The sequence below is a fragment of the Cydia amplana genome, chromosome 22 (assembly GCF_948474715.1).
Source record: "Cydia amplana chromosome 22, ilCydAmpl1.1, whole genome shotgun sequence".
Classification (NCBI taxonomy): domain Eukaryota; kingdom Metazoa; phylum Arthropoda; class Insecta; order Lepidoptera; family Tortricidae; genus Cydia; species Cydia amplana.
In genome coordinates, this window is record NC_086090.1 from 1543645 (window position 1) to 1565026 (window position 21382).

A 21382-nucleotide genomic window follows, 5' to 3' on the forward strand; every position below is an offset into this window, starting at 1 on the left:
TATAAAAAGGAAAAATCAAAGAAAAAATATTATTAATCAAAGAAATTAGCTATGATTGAAATTATCCAGGGAGAAAAATGAGGACTACGTTTGTATGGAAAATCGATTGTCCCCTATCCTCTTAATGGAAGAAAAGGCATAAGTCGATTATAGAAATGGCTAAGATATGTTGAACGACTTAATTATACTGTACTACTTACAGTACGAGTCTCGGTCGAATCCATAGAATTAGAATAGACAAGAACAACTGTCAATCTTCAAAAGTGCGACCAAAAATGAAATGCAAGTGTGTGCGTAAATTGTCTATGTGAGATCAAAAATAGTGATGTCATGTTACAACATATTAATAATCTGTCGGTGTTTGATTGCTTTATCGACTACTTTTTCAAATGTGTTATTTTAAACGTTAAAATTCTACGACATTATGATGTATAAAATAACACGCACTGCGTGTGCTATCAAAATCGTTACAGCCTTATCTTAGTCTAACTCAGCGGTTCTCAATCTTTTTTTTTACGGAACCCTTTTGGAAAGCGAAATACTTGATGGAACCCTACAATAAAACAATAGTTTTTAAAAGTGTATTTTTTTTATTAATAAGCATAATAATTATGCTTATTTTATTATTCTAAATTATTCTAAATTCTTGCGGAACCCCTGCAGGGGTGTCGCGGAACCCTAGGGTTCCGCGGAACACACTTTGAGAATGGCTGGTCTAACTCTTACTGTGTTGGAAAGTGAAGTTTAAATTGACTGCTAAACATCTGCACCTTCAAAAAGGTATAACAATCGTTATTATTTGAAGTCGGTTATAAAGGTTAATATCTTAATTATGTCTTGTGAAGAAATGATTACATAGCTATATTAATATACCGACAAGTTATCGATACTGTCATCTGAACATTTTGTCAAGCCCTAGCGTAAAGTAACAGTTTATGTTTTTACACAAAATATTTTAAATTATTGAGTAATATGATAAAATATTAGCACACAAAGGAAGAAAAACTTATAATCAATTGTATAAACCGGCTTCTTACACTTTTTATGCTGTTAATTTGACAAAATATCATTAAGAAAATTTCGCTCGGAATATCATTATTCCTCTGAAATAAGTATTTGCTAGGTTTATTTGGCCCCGTGACACTGAAATCCGGTACACTACAAGACACTATCTTCATAGTATTACTTTATCAAATAGTTTTCTTCCGAATTTGTGTATATTTTTCAAATTGAAAATTACGGTGATACGCTCTTGGCCGTCCGCGGCCGTCGTCAAACTCAAAAATGGTCACGTTTTCTCATTTGTAGTCTGACTCTTTCGCACTCATGCGATGTTCATATACGTGATGGCTTCCCTTTCGCACACTTCAGCTGTCTGTCAAGCGCGAGCGCGAAAATGACAAGTCTGTGGTCGAATCAAACCTTCTGCAAAGATTGCAAATTACTAAAATATATCTCGTACTGAGTCGAAAATCTACTAAAAAACTTGTTCCACAGATAAATCAAACCCGTTTCCTATACAATAAAGCACTTGTGGTATGGCAACATTATCACAGAGAATAGAATAAAATATTTGGCCAACCGCAGCGCTGGCAACCCTTCCGGAAGCGGATGTAACCCTTGCTTTTTGCAAATTTATTGTTGAATTTTTACATTTGCTAAAAGGACGGAAGTTGCTCTTTGCAAATTGTGTTTTGGAAAATTATGCTAATACATACTTACGATTACAGGAGTTAGTTATATTTGTAAGGATAAGGGAGTACTATACTCTTAGTTTCATGCTTAACTCTGAAATAAGTATGGTCATGATACATGACATGGAAAAAAAAAGATAAAAAAAAGATTAATGATAGTATTTTCTGACATCTATCAGTTTTTTGTCTTAGCCCGTTAGAGTGTCCCACTGCTTTTTTTTCATATTTTAGTCAGTTTTTTTACATTGTATCTTTAAAGTTGATTGCGACCATGACTTTTGCTTTATTAGTCATATAATATCTGGGAGACCGAGCTTTGCTTTTTATCACCCCCGAAAACCCCCATATAGCAAATTTCATCGATATCGTTGGAGCCGTTACCGAGATCCCCGAAATATATACATAAATAAATAAATATACTTATACAAGAATTGCTGGTTTAAAGGTATACGTATTAGTCAATTATACCTACATTTTATGACAATAATGCATTACATACTTGAAATTAAAAACAAAATTGCGAAATTATTCTTCAAAAGCAACATCACCAATTTATTTCCTAACCTATTTGACATTGTCATCAAAAAACGCCCCACAAAATCATAAGCATAACCATAAAATATAAAAAAAAACATTAAAAAAACTGCCACCCGGCGCTACGTCAAGACATTTTTTAATCGAGCCCACCCGTCTGGTAATTGAGCCATAATTCCTGGCAACCCCGGTTTGACATTTGAATTTTTGGCGCGCGAATGGAATAATTTGTCGTGCTTGCTGGATGGAGGGTGTGAATACATTATTGAGCTCGTTGGATTATTGTAATTTGACCTTATATGCAGTTTTATCAGAAGATCCTGTTAAATGACTTTGAAATTTGGTCGTACTTATGTTATGCGGGGTTCTAAGTTTATTTTACGTTAATTTTATAATTAAACTACATTTGTAAATATGTTTAGAAAATCTTGTAGTATTGGCAATATTATGACTTTTTGAACATAAGTCATTGATCTATGTAGTACAGATTATCTAAATAAGCAAAAATGTACAAACACGGTATGAAATATCGTAGTATGCTATAATTTTATTTTAAGAAATTTTTATTTAGTGCCAAAAAAACCTACCTACAAGTGTTATGGCGTAAGCTGTTAAAGTAACTTTCTCTGTTATAATTATGTACTAACAAAGATAAAAGTTGCTTGAATATTATTTTGACAGTATTTCTATTCCGTATTCTCCCATCAGCAGCTATTTCGTCCTGTCAGTATTACTGACACTACTGACATTCTTCCAGACTATCCTTCACATACAATAACAATAGACAACCCAACTCTAAAAGCATTTCCAACTTCTCACTTCATGACGACCACGAGCATTACCGGCGCGGACACGTGGCGACCACGTGGCGGGCACGCGGCGGGCACGCGGCGGACACGTGCATCGCCGTCGTATTGGGCAAGCGATGGGCTTCGAATTGACTCTTGACTTTTGGAATTTTGAGTTTTAATTTGATTTTGAGTGTTTGGGTTGATGAGATTAGATCAGTGAGTGAGATAACATTCCCTATATAATTAGTAGCAATGTGGCAAAAGGTTTCAAATATGAGATTTTAGTTTGCTGGATGGAATTTTCATGGTTGATATTTATTATTTATTTTAATAATAGGTGGGTAAAAGGTTTATTTAATTTTAGTTGTTTTAATTTATTTAGGTTCTAGTTAAAACTAGATAGGTACTGTATTTCGTATAATTTTTAGATACCTATATTTATTGAATCTCTTTATATGTACCTATATATCTGCTGCCACCTTATTTATCAATTACTTATCTTTTCATGTATGGATCTTCTTGTTTGTACTTCATATACCTAAGATGGACTAATTACCTACCTAACCCTTATATTATACCTAAGAACTGATGCAAAAAGTAATGAAATAAATGCATTTGTATTTGTATTTTGGATATGGAATAAGATATTATACATTAATAAAACATTAAAATAAACATAGGAAATGTTTTTTCTCATATTTGTATCCTTAATTCAATAAAAAAATGTGAGATCTATATTAAATTACCAATAATATCCCACAATAAACCCAATAAGTGCTAATGCAAAACTACTTAAAAACAATATCCATTACTAGCAGAATAAATTTAAAATAACTAGATTTGTACCCCTGTTTACTGATACCGGTAATCCTGCGTTATTGTTCGGTAATGGACTCGAAGCACCCCTGGCGAATAACTCGAGAGTGCCGACCCTAGGGGTGCGCTTGATTTGAGACAATTGTAATGACAGAATGATAGTGTAGGGGGTCTTTAAATGTTAGTGTTGAAAGTGGGTAAATCAACATGTTTGTCGAGATAGCAAAACTTTGATAGGAATTTTTTTAGGGTTCCGTACCTCAAAAGGAAAAAACGGAACCCTTATAAGATTACTCGTGCGTCTGTCTGTCCGACCATCCCCCTCCCCTTTATCTCCAAAACTACTGGGTCTAAAATTTTGAAAAAATAACAAAAATAGTGCTTAACCTACAGATAGGGAAAACCTATTAGAAATGTGCGGTCCGACTCGCACTTGGTCGGTTTTTATGATATAGGAGACAAAGCAGATGAATCGCCTGAAGGTAAGCAATAACTGTCGCCCATGGATCCTGCAACAACAGTGAGTTGCCGACCTTTAAAATGGAAGTACGCTATTTGCTTCTTCTTTCTTATCTTTTCTTCTTTGTCTTTTTGTGTTTTATGTGTGTTGTCGTTTTTACCCAATTCACCGCTTTGGTCAAGACTCGAACTTGCGACCTTTTGGAATACCGGTCTTAAAGGTCTCCCAGACTAAGGCGGTACAAAAGAAAGGAAATGAAATTCGCGAGCTTTTGGTAAGCTTTGATAGCTCAGTAGGTTAAAGCGATTGGCGAATTTTTCCATCGTACCTTTTATCTTTTTAGCGTATGTATTTAATTAAACAGAAAGTTTACTACACAATCGCCTTGATTTCCGCACCTGTCAAGTACTGGTCCAATCTAATCCCACTCGAAACTGTCAGATACCGCGATTAATAAACGGTAGCATGTAATCCGGTAAACTAATAACGCTACCTATCTTATTACCGGTTTATCTTATCTTATCTTCGTTGCATGTAATTAGAGATTTGATTTGACTACACCAGTTTATGGCAGGATAATGTGATAAAGCTAATAAACTATCGCAAATGTAATTTTCCATCGTTTCGTAAAGCTGTAACAGAAAACGTATCGACGGTTAAAATATTCATAGACTTTCGAGTTTCGAGCTTGGAAGTAGCCTCTTAGTTTCCTTTTTAGGGTTCCGTATCCACAGGGTAAAAACTCTATTACTAAGACTCTGCTGTCCATCTGTCTGTCCGTCTGTCTCTCACGAACCGTGATAGGTAGATGTGAGCGCTATAAGAAGAAGCTGTAACTGCGTCGAAATACTGGGAGCTCGAAATCAATATAAAAGGTACTTATGTACTTAAATCACGGTTCATATCCCGGGCGATATAAGTCAAGAGAATTAGGCAAGCCGGTATGAATGAAGGTCCTATGGACACCCGGCCCACGAGACTATTTTTGCTGCTACAAATCAAGCGAGATAATATTATTACTATGTCATCTCTCTCTAGTATCAAATTATAATATCTGGGAGACCGAGCTTAGCTCGGAAAATATATAAAAACCCAATAATGCGCGTTTTACCCGAGATAAGACCTAGCTAGATCGCTTCTTCGCCCCCGAAAACCCCTATATAGCAGATTTCATCGAAATCCTTAGAGCCGTTTCCGAGATCCCCGAAACATAATAAATAAATTATATATACATATTATACAAGAATTGCTCGTATAAAGGTATGGTATGGGATTGCTTCTACACTGGACCTATTTAGGTCCTTCTATCTGGGGACACGGTAGTGCCCCCGCCAAGTCGTTCTCTATTCCGCCATCAATGCCTGATGAGCAATGATCGGAATAGGTAGTGCCATTTGGGGTCAATGGCCTCAAACATTGTACTGAACATGGATAAGACTCGGGATTCCAAGACTCTTATTTTTTCACGAAAATATTTCTTGGTATGTCTTTAATAGGCTACAGGACTAATGTTCATTTATGGTATCAATCGATCGGCTTTGTTTTTAGGATCATTTGTCTATATGGGAACCATTGCATTAAAGCAACACAAAAGTCAGAAATTATAGTCAAAGTCCGACAGTCGCACTTCACTCGCGAAACGCCCCTCACAAAAGGATAAGTGAACGTGACGTCAAGGTCATTGAGATCCCATCTTGAAGTATGGACAAAACAAGAAAATTGCGTTTTTGTCCGTGAAATATTGCGTTTATGTAAGTAGTTGCTGTACAATATTTTTTGGATAAAATGTAAGGAATCGAATGGTACCCTTACTTTTATCGTTTTTGGAAGTTAAAAAAAACTTAAATTTTGAAAATTTCTGGTCCTGTATTTTTGTAACATTTCCGTATTTTATTTTAATATCCACATTATAATGATAAACTGCTCATTTGCTATAAGATTTTGTTATAAAATTCAACATCCCTATTGAAGTAGGTAATATGAAAACTCGGGGTGAAAAGGTATATCCATACTAAGCTTACGCACCGAAGTCCCGTGAAATGGCACTAACAATTCCGATCACTGCTTTTTACTCTCACCATTCGATATCCAAAATTAATATGAAATATCGCTAATCCTAAATAAGAATTACTTACTAGTAATATTAGTCAATATCTTGATTGATATACTAATCGAAAAACCCTGTACTTTACCCTACGTAAAGTTACAGGCAAAAACTTTATATGATTATTATGGGTATTCGCAATAATTCAATGGTACGGGGGATGTCCGGTGCGCGCGGAGCACGTGTCCCTGCTTCCGGTGACGCCATCTTTGTTCCCCCACCCATTTCCGGTACGCACTTCGCGTCACGCAACCCCTTGTGTGGGGCCAGGAAACCGACGGATGGCGCAGCATCCGAGGAATACTTTTGTTTTATAATGACATAGACAAAAGTATAGTTGCCTACTTAAATCAGAGCTATTTTTAAATCGTACTATGATTTATACTGGTTAGACAACGGTTTCCCTCACTTGAATTTTTAGTCGCTATTGACGACATGTTGAGGCCCTTCGGGGGTCCTTCCTCAGGCTCGAGTGCTCGCGGTGGCTGCAATTCAAGTGGAAACCGTTGTCGTCTAAACAGTTTAAAATATGTCTCACGAAATTTTAATATCAATTATTATTTATAAGTCATAATTTCATAGAAGTTTGACGTTTAAAATAACACCTGCACTGCGTGTGCTGTCAATATCCCTGCAGACTTTTCTTGGTCTAACTCAATCAGCATTATCAAAAGCATTGTTTAAAAACCTGCGAGCTATCTATGCCCTACTTTGGTGGAATGCTTCAGAGGCAAAAATATGATGGGAATGTTTCCTTGGCCATTGTTATGTTCAAATTATAGAAATAAGCATTTTTTTTAGCTTTTAGCAAACGTCTCACAGTAACATAATATCTACTTAAAAATTCTATTTATATTTTAAATAACAACAATGAATTGATGTTTAAATCACCATAAAACGTAGTTACAGATAAGTCTCATCAAATTCTGCTGATTCATCCAAGTATCCAAACTATTAATGTCATTTCATGGCCACACTCAATAACTCTTCCAAGCTCTATTCAATCGTGCAAAACTACACCTTATTCCACCGCAAAAGAGTTGAAATTACAATAAGTATCACCGGAAAAGTTTCTGAAAGGGAGTGGCCCGAATGTTTTCCTTTATCTATTCCGTAGGTATTTTGCTTAAGATGTCTGTTTTGTCTTTACGGTGGAAGAGTGTTTTGTGTAAGAAAATAGTAAAAGTTTAGTTTGGAAACGCTTTTGTGCTTTCAATCAATGTTGAATACGTAGGTAAAGGGGAATATTAGAAACTCTTTGTAAGGAAATTGTTGTTAAAAGTTATATCAGCATATGAGATAAGGTTTTAGGTAAAGCTTATTTCTGGGATAACATGTGTATTCGATAATTTAATTAGAAACATGATCAAGACCACCTTTTCTTTGATAATTAGTCCGAAGAATCATGTCGACCAACTAAAACAGAAATCGAAAATGAAAATCTGTGTAAGAGACAGTTCACCCAAAATAACAGTTACACGACAATATGACGGAATATTGTCTCGGCTACAAATCCCTTCATTCAGCTGCCAGTATCGGATCTCGGATCAAGTTAGTATCCCAATTTCAGCTTTCACTAATAGTTGCCTAAGCATACCTAACAGTATTTACGTATACCTAAATATAACATTTTTTCACAAAAAGTTGAAATGATGACCAGCAATGACGATCATGGAATAAAACAGTCTAAAAAGAGATTTAGGCTTACCTATTGATACTAGAAACAGACGGCACATTGTCCTGACTGCAGATGCCTTCACTCAGCAGCCGATCTCTTATCTCCCACGCAAACATGGTCGGGTTTTCTCTCTTGTACGCCGCGATGGCGTCGACCACTGGTGGCGTGGCCACTTTGGGCTTCGAGCCGCCGATCACGCCGGCTTTGAAGCTCCCGGTTTCGTAGTACCTGGGGATGAAAAAGGAGTTTTAGAGTATTCTGAAAGCAAGTTATTTTAAGGTTAGGCTGAAAGTTAGGTACCTAATTTAAATGTATCCAGGCAAGTAAATATTATTATATTTTAAAATTGAAAGGGTTTAAAAAAATACTGAATAAACCATTGAAGTGTCGCTTGAAGGCTCAAGCGACACTTCAATGGTTTATTCAGTATGCAATGCTTTTCTATTTTTTGACAATTTGAAGCATGGATTATTATTTGAACAAAAAAGACATTCTTAGCATTTTTATAATATTAAAATACCATCCACCATCTTTTGCAAATCATTAAAGACATTTTCAACACATTATTTATTTGACAGCATTAGCTTTTTGTAAGTCGTAATTTAAAAACTTTTTATAACGCCATGTAAAATATTGTCTAACTGCATCTAATCTTTATTTCATAATAAATCCAATAATATATTTTTTTTTAGATACCTTAAAAACCTCCACTTCTTAAACTTTCAAAACACTGTCCTTACAAGTCCAAACTAACTATAAACAAAACATTTGGAATGCACAATGGTACCATTGATACATAAAAGTATGATTATAATATTGAGTTCAACTTCATCTTGCACTTGACATCTAAATTCTTCCTTCGGGACGTCAACAAACAATCACCAAACACGCGTAACCTTCCAAAAATCAAACAAAAATCACTCGCACACAAAATCACACCATATTGCACACCCCAGTCCCAAATCAACCATAAAGTGACCCCCCTCACTCAGGACTAGTCAGGACATTCCCGATACAATGTCACTCCCCTCCCGAGAGACGTGGCATTACGACTGACGAAAATTAAATTCTGTGCTCAATAAAATAATGGGACTGTATTATGACAATTTAATTAGTTGGACACCCTACCCTTTTGGTTCGATGATTTATTTGAAGCGTTGTTTTGTGATTTATTGTTAATTTGAATTTTGCGAGCTGTTTGTTTCGTGAATTGGTTTATTTTGTATTTTTACAATACAAGTAGGTATTCTACTGAAAGATTTCTGTCGTCGGAATTAAATTTAATAATAATATAACTACTTAACCAAGACAAAGTCTAAATAAACCGTAATAACTAATAACGTGTTGAAAAAAAAGTGAGACCACAGGTAGACTTATCTATCTGTAATGTACGAGTACCTAAGTAGTTGACGTAATAGCTGGCATGAGATTTACTAATCTGCCAATATTTTCATTAATAGGGCGGATTCCTGACGTACCTACACACAAATATATCTTTCTGGAACTTCTTAGTTTTGCATAGCATTTTACTAAAACTAAAACTAAAAGACCAAAAAGTATTTAGGTACTCTAATCAGACAAAAAATTCCTACCACAGAAAAATAAAGTAAAAGATAAGCTATAGATAAAATATATTTCTAGATGTGTATATAAAAATACTCGTAGATCTTTAGCTACATATCTGGCTGACTGTACTATACCAATACTCTCAATAGTTTTTCGATTACATTAACCAGATACTCCAACTGAAGCCATTTTAAAGTGCATTCAATTTGACAACATTAGATCTACTTGAGCACATTATTTCAAGCCCCATTCACACACGAAACACACCTTTATCCTAATAGCTTTAAGGTGTATATTGCTAGTTGTTGGTAGAGGATATTGTCCCCTAGTCCTATGGGAATAAGATCGATCTATACTTGTTTGTTTCACACATAAGTGATGATCAGGGGTGTGATGTTGGAACTACTTTTTTCGACGTAGCTCACATCTGACACATCATCATCGTCTTGCTCGCGTTGTCTCGGCATTTTGCCACGGCTCATGGGAGCCTGGGGTCCGCTTGGCAACTAATCCTAAGAATTGGCGTAAGCACTAGTTTTTACGAAAGTGACTGCCATCTGACCTTCCAACCCAGAGGGTATACTAGGTAGTGGGATTAGTCCGGTTTCCTCACGATGTTTTCCTTCACCGAAAAGCGACTGGTAAATATCAAATGATATTTCGTACATAAGTTCCGAAAAACTCATTGGTACGAGCCGGGCAAAGAGAATAGATTTTAAAATCTATTATATATGGAGCCAGGGGTTGAACACTTTGAACCCGCGACCTCCGGATTGAAAGTCACACGCTCTTACCGCTAGGCCACCAGCGCCCCTGTTAACAACTTGATGTACCTAGTTGTATATGGTCAGTTATGTTATGTATCGGACAGAAAAATACGTTACAAAAAATTAAGACCACACATTCAAATATAAGTACAAATTCAGAGTACTTAGTGATAAAAACCACAAATCAAATTACTCCATCAAAAACCAGCCTTAATAAGATTAAAAATACGCACTTAACCAATTTATTGTACAGGCGTGTGCACAAGTGTTTAGTGGACAGAAGCCGAGATAAGCCCATTACAAGTGTGATGGCACCCTAAGTACAGGGGCGCACGAGAGTTGATTAGTGGGGCCGATTCCGTTTTCACGATTTGGCTTGGTTTTCATTTCATTACATAGTGGCCTAACAACACGTTGACAAATTATAAGAAACTTTGCATTTGGGTATCAAGGTTAAGGAAAAATATTTAATATGTTACGATTTAGTTATATGTTCGTAGTTTTAATTTTTAACGACATTTTGCAAAAGACAGTAAGAAAAAAATATTTTAACGAATTTGTCTACATATTTTAGCTAGTGTCATCCTGTATGATACGACCTTGACCGTCAGCATCAATCAGGAGTCATCTCACAAGGCTTTTCACTCGGTCTCATTGGCGCGCATGGGATGACTCAAGGTTGAATAATTTTACGGTTTAGACTCACTTGTTTTAAGTCACTCACGCGACATGTTTCGGAGAGCCTAGGTCTCCTTTCTCAAGCACTAACAGTAAAACAAGTGAGTCTAAACCGTAAAATTATTCAATGTTAGTATGTCTCACAACAGTTTAAATTCGATGACTCAAGGTTGTATCAAAACAATATTAAAACCATATCACATTGTTAAATCAGAATCGGCGCCGGTGTCATTTTAGTGACTATGAGTTGTACTAACCACAACGTTGTTCAGGTTTTGGTAGTGGTGTATATGAATAATTTATTTGTATGTTTTAATAAACCGGGGTTGTAGTATTTACGAATAAAATTAATATTTATATGGCTTACTTAGTTACATGAGTCAATTGTTTTCATAATACAGTTTAGTATACCTACAGCAAAGAAGTATTATTATTTTAGGACTTAACAAGGAATTTCGTAAAATAACGCGTTTTATTTATTTAACCTTCATTGCACAATAATTTTTTTTGTTTCACAAACAAATAAACGTTGTATCTATCAAATAACAAACATATATATGACACCGTAAAATTGTAAACACTCGTCATATTATAATCTCGCTAGTTACATTATAAACTGACGGTAGGGAGATTATAATCTAATCTAACCTACGTTAGATTATAAACTAACGGGTTCACAATCTTACGGTGTCATATAGATATAAAAGGTGAACTTAATGCCATGAGGCATTCTCTGTTTCTACTATTATTATATTTTTTTTTATTTCAAATTAATAACAATTATATATAATATTTTAGAAATAAGTTTATTGATTGTTTTGTATCAAAATTGACTAAACACTTGTAGGGACACCCAGGGTTCGATAGTATGCGGCCCCCAGGGACCTTAATGTGGAGGGTCCCGCAGTGATCCCTGTTTTAAAGTTCTAAAGGGACGCCGCTCTACGAGCGTGCACTGTATCAAACTGAAAGAGCATTGGTAAATTGGTTTCTTGTCCAATTTTGATGATAGTCCCTACTAATATTATAGGCTGGTTTTAGTGTCACGCGGACCGTCCGTGCGGATCGCTCCGCACCGTCAAATTGTTTGAGAAAGCTGTCCACGCGGACGCTCGTCCGCGCGGACCCGTCAGCTATAGGCTGGTTTTAGTGTCATGCGGACCGTCCGTACGGATCGCTCCGCACCGCCAAATTGTATGAGAAAGCTGTGACGACCGTCCGCGCGGACCACTCTAAAACGCTCCCTGAACTTAATACATATTGGTCCGGTGCGGAGCGATCCGTACGGACCGTCCGCGTGACACTAAAACCAGCCTTACTCTAAAACGCTCCCTGAACTTAATACATATTGGTCCGGTGCGGAGCGATCCGCACGGACGGTTCGCGTGACACTAAAACCAGCCATACATGCGAAAATAATCATTCATCGTATCAGCCTCTTATCGCCCACTGCTGAGCATAGGCCTCTTTTCGAGTACCTACCTACGCCATTTATCCCGGTCCGGTCGGTCAGTTGTTCGGAACTGTCAGAATTTTGTTCTAACTGACAGGCCGATACCGTCCGGCGGACTGTTAATCAGTGGGCCCCTTTAAACCTCTTCACGCTTAAACCGCTGAACCGATTTAAGTGAAATTTGGTATGTAGATAGTTTGAGGCTTAACCCTTAAATGCATAGTGATGCATTTATACACACAACATAAACATCAAATGTTATGCATTATTAAACAAATTCTATTTGTTTTTGTATATTATTTCAATAGTAAAACTAATAAATTTTCCGAATTATTACATAAATTTACGCAGTATTTTAATTTATAAAAGTTACATTTGTTTATAGACGAAATGTCGGAAAACTTGGAAAAACCTGGAAGTTGATGATTTTTAGTATGTGATTTTGGGCAGATTTTTCGGGGTTTGTAATCTATATATATAAATGCAAGTGTCCTGACTGACTGACTGACTGATTCATCAACGCAGAGCCGAAACTACAAAAGCTAGAAAGTTGAAATTTGCACACTAGGTTGCATTTGTAAAGTGTACAAGAGATAAGAAGCGATTTTGAAAAATTCAACCCCTAAGGGGGTTAAAAAGGGGATGAAAAGTTGTATGGGGTTCAAGTTTTAGTTTAAGCTAGGAATTTGAAACTTTGTGAAAATGTATTATATTAAAAAACAAGAAAACTAATTTCAGCGTTTTCGAAAATTCATCCCTCAAGGTGGTGAAAAAGGGGTTGAAAGTTTGTATAGAGATCAAATATTTTTGTGAGTGTGTGACTTTAAACTTTGTATATGGGTATATTATTATAAGACAGGAAAAGTAATTTCAGCGTTTTTGAAAATTCATCCCCTAACAGGGTTAAAAAGGGGTTGAAAGTTTGAATCCATTACAAATGCTTTGAAACTTCTTAGAAAGGCATAATAGCCGATTACAAAAAAAAGTAATTGCGATGTTTTAGGAAATTCAACCCCTAAGGGGGTAAAAAAGGGGATAAAACTTTGTCTTGGGGTGCAAATTTTATTTTAAGCTAGGACCTTGAAACTTTGCAAAAAGGTATTAAATTAAAAAACAAGAAAACTAATTTCAGCGTTTTTAAAAATTCATCCCCCGAGGTGGTGAAAAAGGGGTTGAAAGTTTGTACGGAGATCAAATATTATTGAGAGTGCGGGACTTGAGTCTTTGTATAAAGCCATATTATTAAAACTCAAGAAAAGTAATTTCAGCGTTTTTAAAAATTCATCCCTTAAAAGGGTTAAAAAGGGGATGAAAGGTTGTATGGGGTTCAAGATTTATTTTAAGCTAGGAATTTGAAACTTTGTAAAAATGTATTATATTAAAAAATAAGAAAACTAATTTCAGCGTTTTCGAAATTTCATCCCCCAAGGTGGTGAAAAAGGGGTTGAAAGTTTGTATGGAGATCAAATATTTTTGTGAGTGTGTGACTTTAAACTTTGTATATGGGTATATTATTATAAGCCAGGAAAAGTAATTTCAGCGTTTTTGAAAATTCATCCCCTAACAGGGTTAAAAAGGGGTTGAAAGTTTGAATCCACTACAAATGCTTTGAAACTTCTTAGAAAGGCATAATAGCCGATTGCAAAAAAAGGAATTGCGACGTTTTAGGAAATTCAACCCCTGAGGGGGTAAAAAGGGGATGAAACTTTGTCTTGGGGTGTAAATTTTATTTTAAGATAGGACCTTGAAACTTCGCAAAAAGGTATTAAATTAAAAAACAACAAAACAAATTTCAGTGTTTTTAAAAATTCATCCCCCGAGGAGGTGAAAAAGGGGTTGAAAGTTTGTATGGAGATCAAATATTTTTGAGAGTGCGAGACTTAAAACTTTGTACAACGCCATAGTATTAGAACACAAAAAAACTTATTTCAGCGTTTTTAAAAATTCATCCGATAACAGGGTTAAAAAGGGGTTGAAAGATTGTATAGGTTATAATTTTATTTAAAGCTAGGAACTTGAAGCTTCGTAAAAAGGTATTTTATTAAGAGGAAAGAAAACTAATTTCAGAGTCTTTGATAATTCATCCCCCAAGGTGGTGGAAGGGGGTCGAAAATTTGTATGGAACCCAAATATTTATTGGAGTGCGGGACTTCAATCGTTGTATAAAGGCATATTATTACAATACAAGAAAAGTAATTTCAGCGTTTTTAAAAATTAATCCCCTAAAAGTTTAAACAGGGGTTGAGAGTTGGTAGAGGGTTCAAATTTTATTTAAAGCTATTAGGAACTTCAAACTTCGTAAATAGGTAGTTAGGTAGTAGGTTTTATTAAATAGTGGACTTGAAAATCTTCTGGGGGTTGAGAGAGATTATATCGAGATTATCGAGAACAATTTTATTCAGTTAGGGGCTCGAAACTTTGTAGCCAGGTTGTGAAAGACAAATCTCAAGCGTTGTATAATAATTAACAAATGATTAACAGTCCCTACTGCTATCTTTTGCTGCATAATGTTCTAAGCTAATGTAAAATTTATAACCACCAATATACAAATCCACGCGTACGAAGTCGCGGGCAACAGCTAGTTATTTTATATTTACAAATTTTATCATAGGAACATCACAAATAGTGTACCTTTCTGTTGGCAGTTAAGATTTTTCCTATACCCCTTACTAATAGCTATATATTTCCAAAAATATGATTTAGACTATGCAACTTTTAACACTGATTTCCCAGTGAAAATCGATGATATATTTTTTTTTACTATTTTTCCTAGAAACGGCAAACAATTATGTGATATATATATTAATTTCGGGCAAAACGAAAAAATCATGTATTTAAGGGTTAAGGAACAGCTAACAGTTGTCATCTCTATACAATTAATAACCTTAAAACGAAACTTAAGGTTCCATTATGTTATTATGAAGTTTTGTTTTTTGTATACAATGTAATAGGCAATATAGTTTTAATTTAGTTGCACGCCTTACATAGTTATCTACAACAAAAGATCTTAAATCATTTTAAGCACATACGTTTTGATTACATAGTCTAATAATCTATTGCAATGCATCTAAGTTTCTACACTAGAATATTTAGCATTCAAGACATAACATAATCTATCTAGAATCTTTATTCTAATAAGGTTTACCTTGGTTAATTTTATTCGTCTGCTATTTCTAGTGTAACACTTTGAAAAATAGTGTTAGATTAGAATACCATCAACCACGGTGAATAAGGATAACTGGGGTGAGTAGCAACAAAATTAAAATGTGAATTAAGAACCTAAAAATTTCTTAAAAAATATTTACATAAATCGCATCATACAAAATCGATTAATATTTTCAATCGAATGATACGATTTGCATGGGTATTTTTTTAAGAAATGGTGAGGTAAATCACATTTCAAGTTTTGTCCCTATTCACCCCAGCCATCCCTATTCACCTCGGTTGACGTTATACATAGTTAGAGGACGCATAAGGTATACATAATTAAACGCTTGAACCTCAATTATTATAGGTGTTAAATATACTCTTATTGCCAAATTCGAGGTGCTATAAATATTCACAAAAGCGTAGTAATCAATCATTTATGCAATTTATGTATTTTCTACTTTAGGTCATTCATTGTCCGTAATACGGGTAAAAAAATCTATGAAAGACTGACGCTCCCGTACCCATTTCAGTGTCAAACTATCAAAGTTTATCCAAACCCAAACTAAACTTAACTTTTTTTATCAAACATCTAAATTGTATGCCTGTCTTGGTTAATCGGAAAATCTGCATATTTTAAACCCCAGTTTCACAAATCCAGTGCAATTCCTATCTAGACCTAGGTTAGGTGATATAAAATGGAACGTACCTAGCTACGCCCGGCTGCGCGCAGGCGCGCCCGCCCATCGGAGCACTACCGACAAATAGAAACTTGTGAGATCTTTTTAAATATAGTCATCTCTGATCGCTATTTATATTCAATGATTGATAGTTTCAAAAAAGGATTCTTACAGAGTGCTATTAAGAGTTAATATAGTCTTCGGTTACCGCGATAGTTACTCATGAAATAACACTACAAACGCTGTAAAGGGTTCGACTCGTCGGGATGTAGTATAAATTCAATATACGGGATAAAATCCGTTTTAATAGTTTTATTTCACTATTAAGAGTTGTATTGTATAGTTAGGTAGTAGGTACAACGTCTCTCATTTTGGATTATTGAGTAGGTATTGATGAAAATTATAGGTAACGTTACAAGTTCTTACTTATTGTTTAGAGCAAAAGAGGTTTAATAATTCTTATAGGTAAGACTAAGTATGTGCATTTCTTCGCAGACATTTAATGCGAAAAATTGTCTCATTGAAAAAACTAGTGCTAAATATCAGTCTTACACTACGAAAAACACATCAATGCAGTTGTTTCTGCTCTTGCTGCTTTTAATACCTACCTTTACTGTTTTTCTTTTATTTAGGAATACAATGTATTCGTTTTAAGTTTCTTTCTTTTTGTCTGTTACCTTCCGTGATTATATCTCATCGGAAGATCAGCGCTGGAAGTCGCCAGCAACATGCTGAGATGGGGCCATTTCGTGACACTTTATTTTCACTATGTTCCTTAATCTTTTTATGTATGTCTATTGTCTGTGTGTTTACGAATAAAAACTATTCTATTCAATCAAGAGTAGGTACTTGCATGTTGTGTAGATATTTCTAACTCGTACTTTACATGGTATAATTTGAAAAAAAAAATATTGTATAAATTTAAACATACAGTAAATCACGACCCTGTGTCCTGAGCTAGGAAACCCTGTGTTACAGGACCCAGTTTCACACATACAACAGCATACAGCATAGTCTCAAAATTAACCTTAACATTGAACTGATATCGATAACCGATCAACGGAACCCGCCATCAATTTGTCGGCCATGCTCGACATATTGTCGATCAGATAACGGGCTTGGTCGGAGCTTACACAGCTTTGGGGATTATTGGCTTACGTCGGTTGTCGGCGATGCTTTGCAACCTTGAATATTATTGAATTATAATATGAGTACCTATCGGCTAAATGATAGACCGTAATATATTTTCAGCAAGAAAACTCGTACACACGTTTAGAAATATGTAATTATTTTGGACAACCTTAGATTATATTTTATGTATATCGACGTAGCCCTAAATAGATTTAGCCCTAAAAGCTGATCGCCACATAGGATAGCACATCGTCGCTTAACTAACATAACATTACAATTCCGCGCAAAAGTCAGAGTTGCTTACTTTTCAGGAGAGACAAGAAACTGCATTACTTACATTGTATATACAATTGGCGACCAATTGTCATGGCCAATTTTGACTTAGGGGTCATCCATTAATTACATCACACGAATTTCTACGTGTTTTGACCCCCCCCCCCCCTCATTGTCACACTTGGTCACATTTGGCAAACCCCTCCCCCCTGGTGTGACGTCACTTTTTTTCAACGAAACCGGCAAATCGAATTAAGAAGGTTGTATTTATTATTAATATTCTATCAAAAAAAAAATAGTAATTTTATAACCCAAAACTGATTACTTACCTACGAAAGAAAATTAAACGAATAAAAATTATTATTGTTCCAAAAACTTGTTATTTAACTGTACAGCGAATTAAATAAGTTAAACTGATGTCACAAAGTTTGTGACCTCCCCTCCCCCCCTGTCACAACATGTCACATTTTCTTGACCCCCTCCCCCCCTAAACGTGTGATGTAATTAATGGACGACCCCTTACGCGATATTGTTGCTAAAGTGTCATTCTATGGAACTTGCTATCTATGTAAACAAACCGCCATATTGAAATCATCATTCAGAGACAAATTCATACATAGTTAACAAGTTCCATAGAATGACACTTTAAGCGACGATATGATATGAAAACTTAGTGTAGTCCGACTCAATCTATGATTCATATATGTATAACAAATCCTGCAACAAACTTAAAGGGCAGTCACAATTATGATACGTAATAATAATGAAACAATCGTAGTTCATACGGACGTACAATACACTCTACATGAGCGGAAGTGTATAATGGACACGCTTTCTGCGCCCGCGTCGCTTTTTACCCCAATCGAAAACAAGCCTTATTACTTAAGTGTTAAAAACCATTATTCTATGCTCAATGTGGTAGTGTATGACCAGAAAAACAGGCAATTATACAGACAGGAGGTGAACTACTTTCATTTATGTGTTAGTTTGGATTTGATTTCGTTTTATGTGATCTAGAAATGATTTTCTTGTTGCTTAGTGCAGGAACATTACATCAGAAGAAGAAGAAGAAGAAGAAATACATTTATTTTAACGCCACAACATGAATACAAAGAAAAAAAAATAAAGCATGCAGACATAAAGGACATTTGGACGCTAAAATAGGATCCCCACTCAGCATAATGCCGCGGCAAACCGTGGCGCTGGTTTTCTGTGGGGACCTGACTTAATCTAAAAAAGTAGACGGCGACACGTACGCCAACGACACACAAATAAATTTACATTGATATTAAAAACACAAACATTATTATTTATATAACAAGGAAAACAGAAAATTAATATACAAGTAAAAACCAGAATAAAAATAAAAAATAGAACAATCACATGACATAGACTACCGTCTTTTATAAAATTAATATAAAAACAAAAAAAATAAAAAAAATGAGAGAGTAACAGTTGCACAAAGTCACAGAAAGCCAAAACTAAAACTAAAGCAACCTAAACTACAACAAATCATAGTTTTGCTACAAACAAAAATGTGTGTGAGTGAATAAAAGCGTGTGAGTGATTGATATGTTACTGGGATGTTTGTAGTTGAGTTTGTAACAAGTGTGCACGAATTTTTGTTTTGAAGCCACTTATCGACTTCAGCGAACGGATTGGTGGAGGCAGGTCATTCCAAATCTTCATAGCGGCGTACCGGAAACAACATCAGTATTGCATCAAAATAAATCATTTTAAACAAGTAGGTTGTACAGTCAGCCTCATAAGTAGTGTGACTATCCGTCAAAATTATCTACCATTCTCTGATAGCTTAACAAAAGAGATATCACTACACCTTATAAAACAAAGTCCCCCGCCGCGTCTGTCTGTTTGTGTGCATGTTTGTTCGCGATAAACTCAAAAACTACTGATCGGATTTTCATGCGGTTTTCACCTATCAATAGAGTGATTCTTGAGGAAGATTTAGGTGTATAATTTGTTAAGGTGTTGTGTAACTCGTGCGAAGCCGGGGCGGGTCGCTAGTCTCTATATAAAAAACAATTATACTTCCTATCCAAATCCAAGACAACAATATAATTTACTGAGCAGCAGTACATGGAATCATGCCGTCCTTGTCACACATTTTAGAGATATAATATTTAAAAAACAAGTTCGCACTGTCCCTCTCACTCGCTACGCTATCATCCCCCGCCATCTCACTCCGACGTCGCTCCTCAGATACCCGTCATTACATGTTTTTGTGTTAGTCCGAGTCACACGTATTTTCGCCAAAATAGTGTTCCTCTAAATATCTGTGTGTGTTTCGATTGATGAAGTAGGGTATGAGTAATTTTAATATGTCTATTGTGCGCTGAATGATATAACGTTTGTACTACCGAGTAACCCCGAGTGAAAAATAAATGTTTTTTCGGCACGGCTAGTCCCGTTTACATTACTTATAGATGGCTGGTAAACTTTCATTTGAAATTGTATCTTCATTTAGCGTAATAAACTCATTACCTAAGAAACCAACTAAGTAATCTTTGCTTTCGTACGAAATCAATCACTTATTACAACTACCTTCATTTTAGAAGGGTACGGAAATAATAACTACGGGGCTATAAATAGATCTCAGAATGAAATTTAATGCAGTTAAATATATGTATGACTAGTTAAAACTCCAAATATTATAGTAATACCTACTTGGAAATATGTATGATACACATACTCATTACTTACATTTCATGTTTCGAATTAAACACGGTACATTCTATGATGCGTACAATGCAATGTTTTCCCACTAAATTGTTAAAGAATGCAAACACTATATTATATTGACATGCGAAAGCCTACAGATTTTATATATTGTATACTAGTATACAAACCATATCTGAATTGAATAAGGTTTAGAAATACGTACCTACTAGGTAATCATTTCACGAAAACGGCTCTTGCCATATCCGATCTACCCTACCTAAAATAGATACTCGTAGGTAACAAGTATAATGAGCATCTTATGAGGATACCTACAGGTATAAATGTACATGAAAATTTAATTCAATTTCATTACACAATCTAAAAGCTATTTGAAGAATAGTTTGACCGACTGTTTTAAGTATTTAATGCAAGTAACCGATGATTTAAGTGTACAACAGGACGCGCTATGCGTGCTCCGATATCGAGCGCCCCAGGTGCCCTCATATTGAATGTATCGTACGGATTATAACGGATTATAGGTAGGTACTCGCTTTAATTGGAGATCGCGGTATCGTCAGGGCTTGGATCCAGTCGGTGTGGTCGCCTGCTTTTACTCATCAGTTAGTCACCTGCCTTGTGATAACTACCTAGAAATTATCGACTGACACTATTAAGTATACTATATGTTATACATCACATAGCCAGATAGTACTCATAATGGAGGGGTATCAAATGTGAAAAAGTTTATCTTTGTACGTGTACTTAAACTCATGAATGTGCTTCGATCTAATTTTTACCTCATATAATAGTAATAATAATGCTCCGCTAGTACAATAGCGTCGAGAATCATTCACCCATACGTAAACCGTATCGGGAATATAAGTAAAACCTCCTAATGACAACTGGGATTCAAAATTTGGTAGTTAAAATT

General features: G+C 35.4%; 1 protein-coding gene across 3 annotated transcripts in view; it reads right to left on the reverse strand.

Annotated features, from left to right (window-relative positions):
* Positions 1-21382, reverse strand: part of LOC134658384 (paired box protein Pax-5) — a 91396-nt gene that overhangs the window by 24654 nt on the left and 45360 nt on the right. For all 3 annotated transcript variants that reach the window (XM_063514065.1, XM_063514064.1, XM_063514063.1), the window contains exon 4: positions 8108-8305. In XM_063514065.1, the coding sequence (XP_063370135.1) occupies positions 8108-8305 (198 nt within the window). The remainder of the gene's footprint in view (positions 1-8107; positions 8306-21382) is intronic.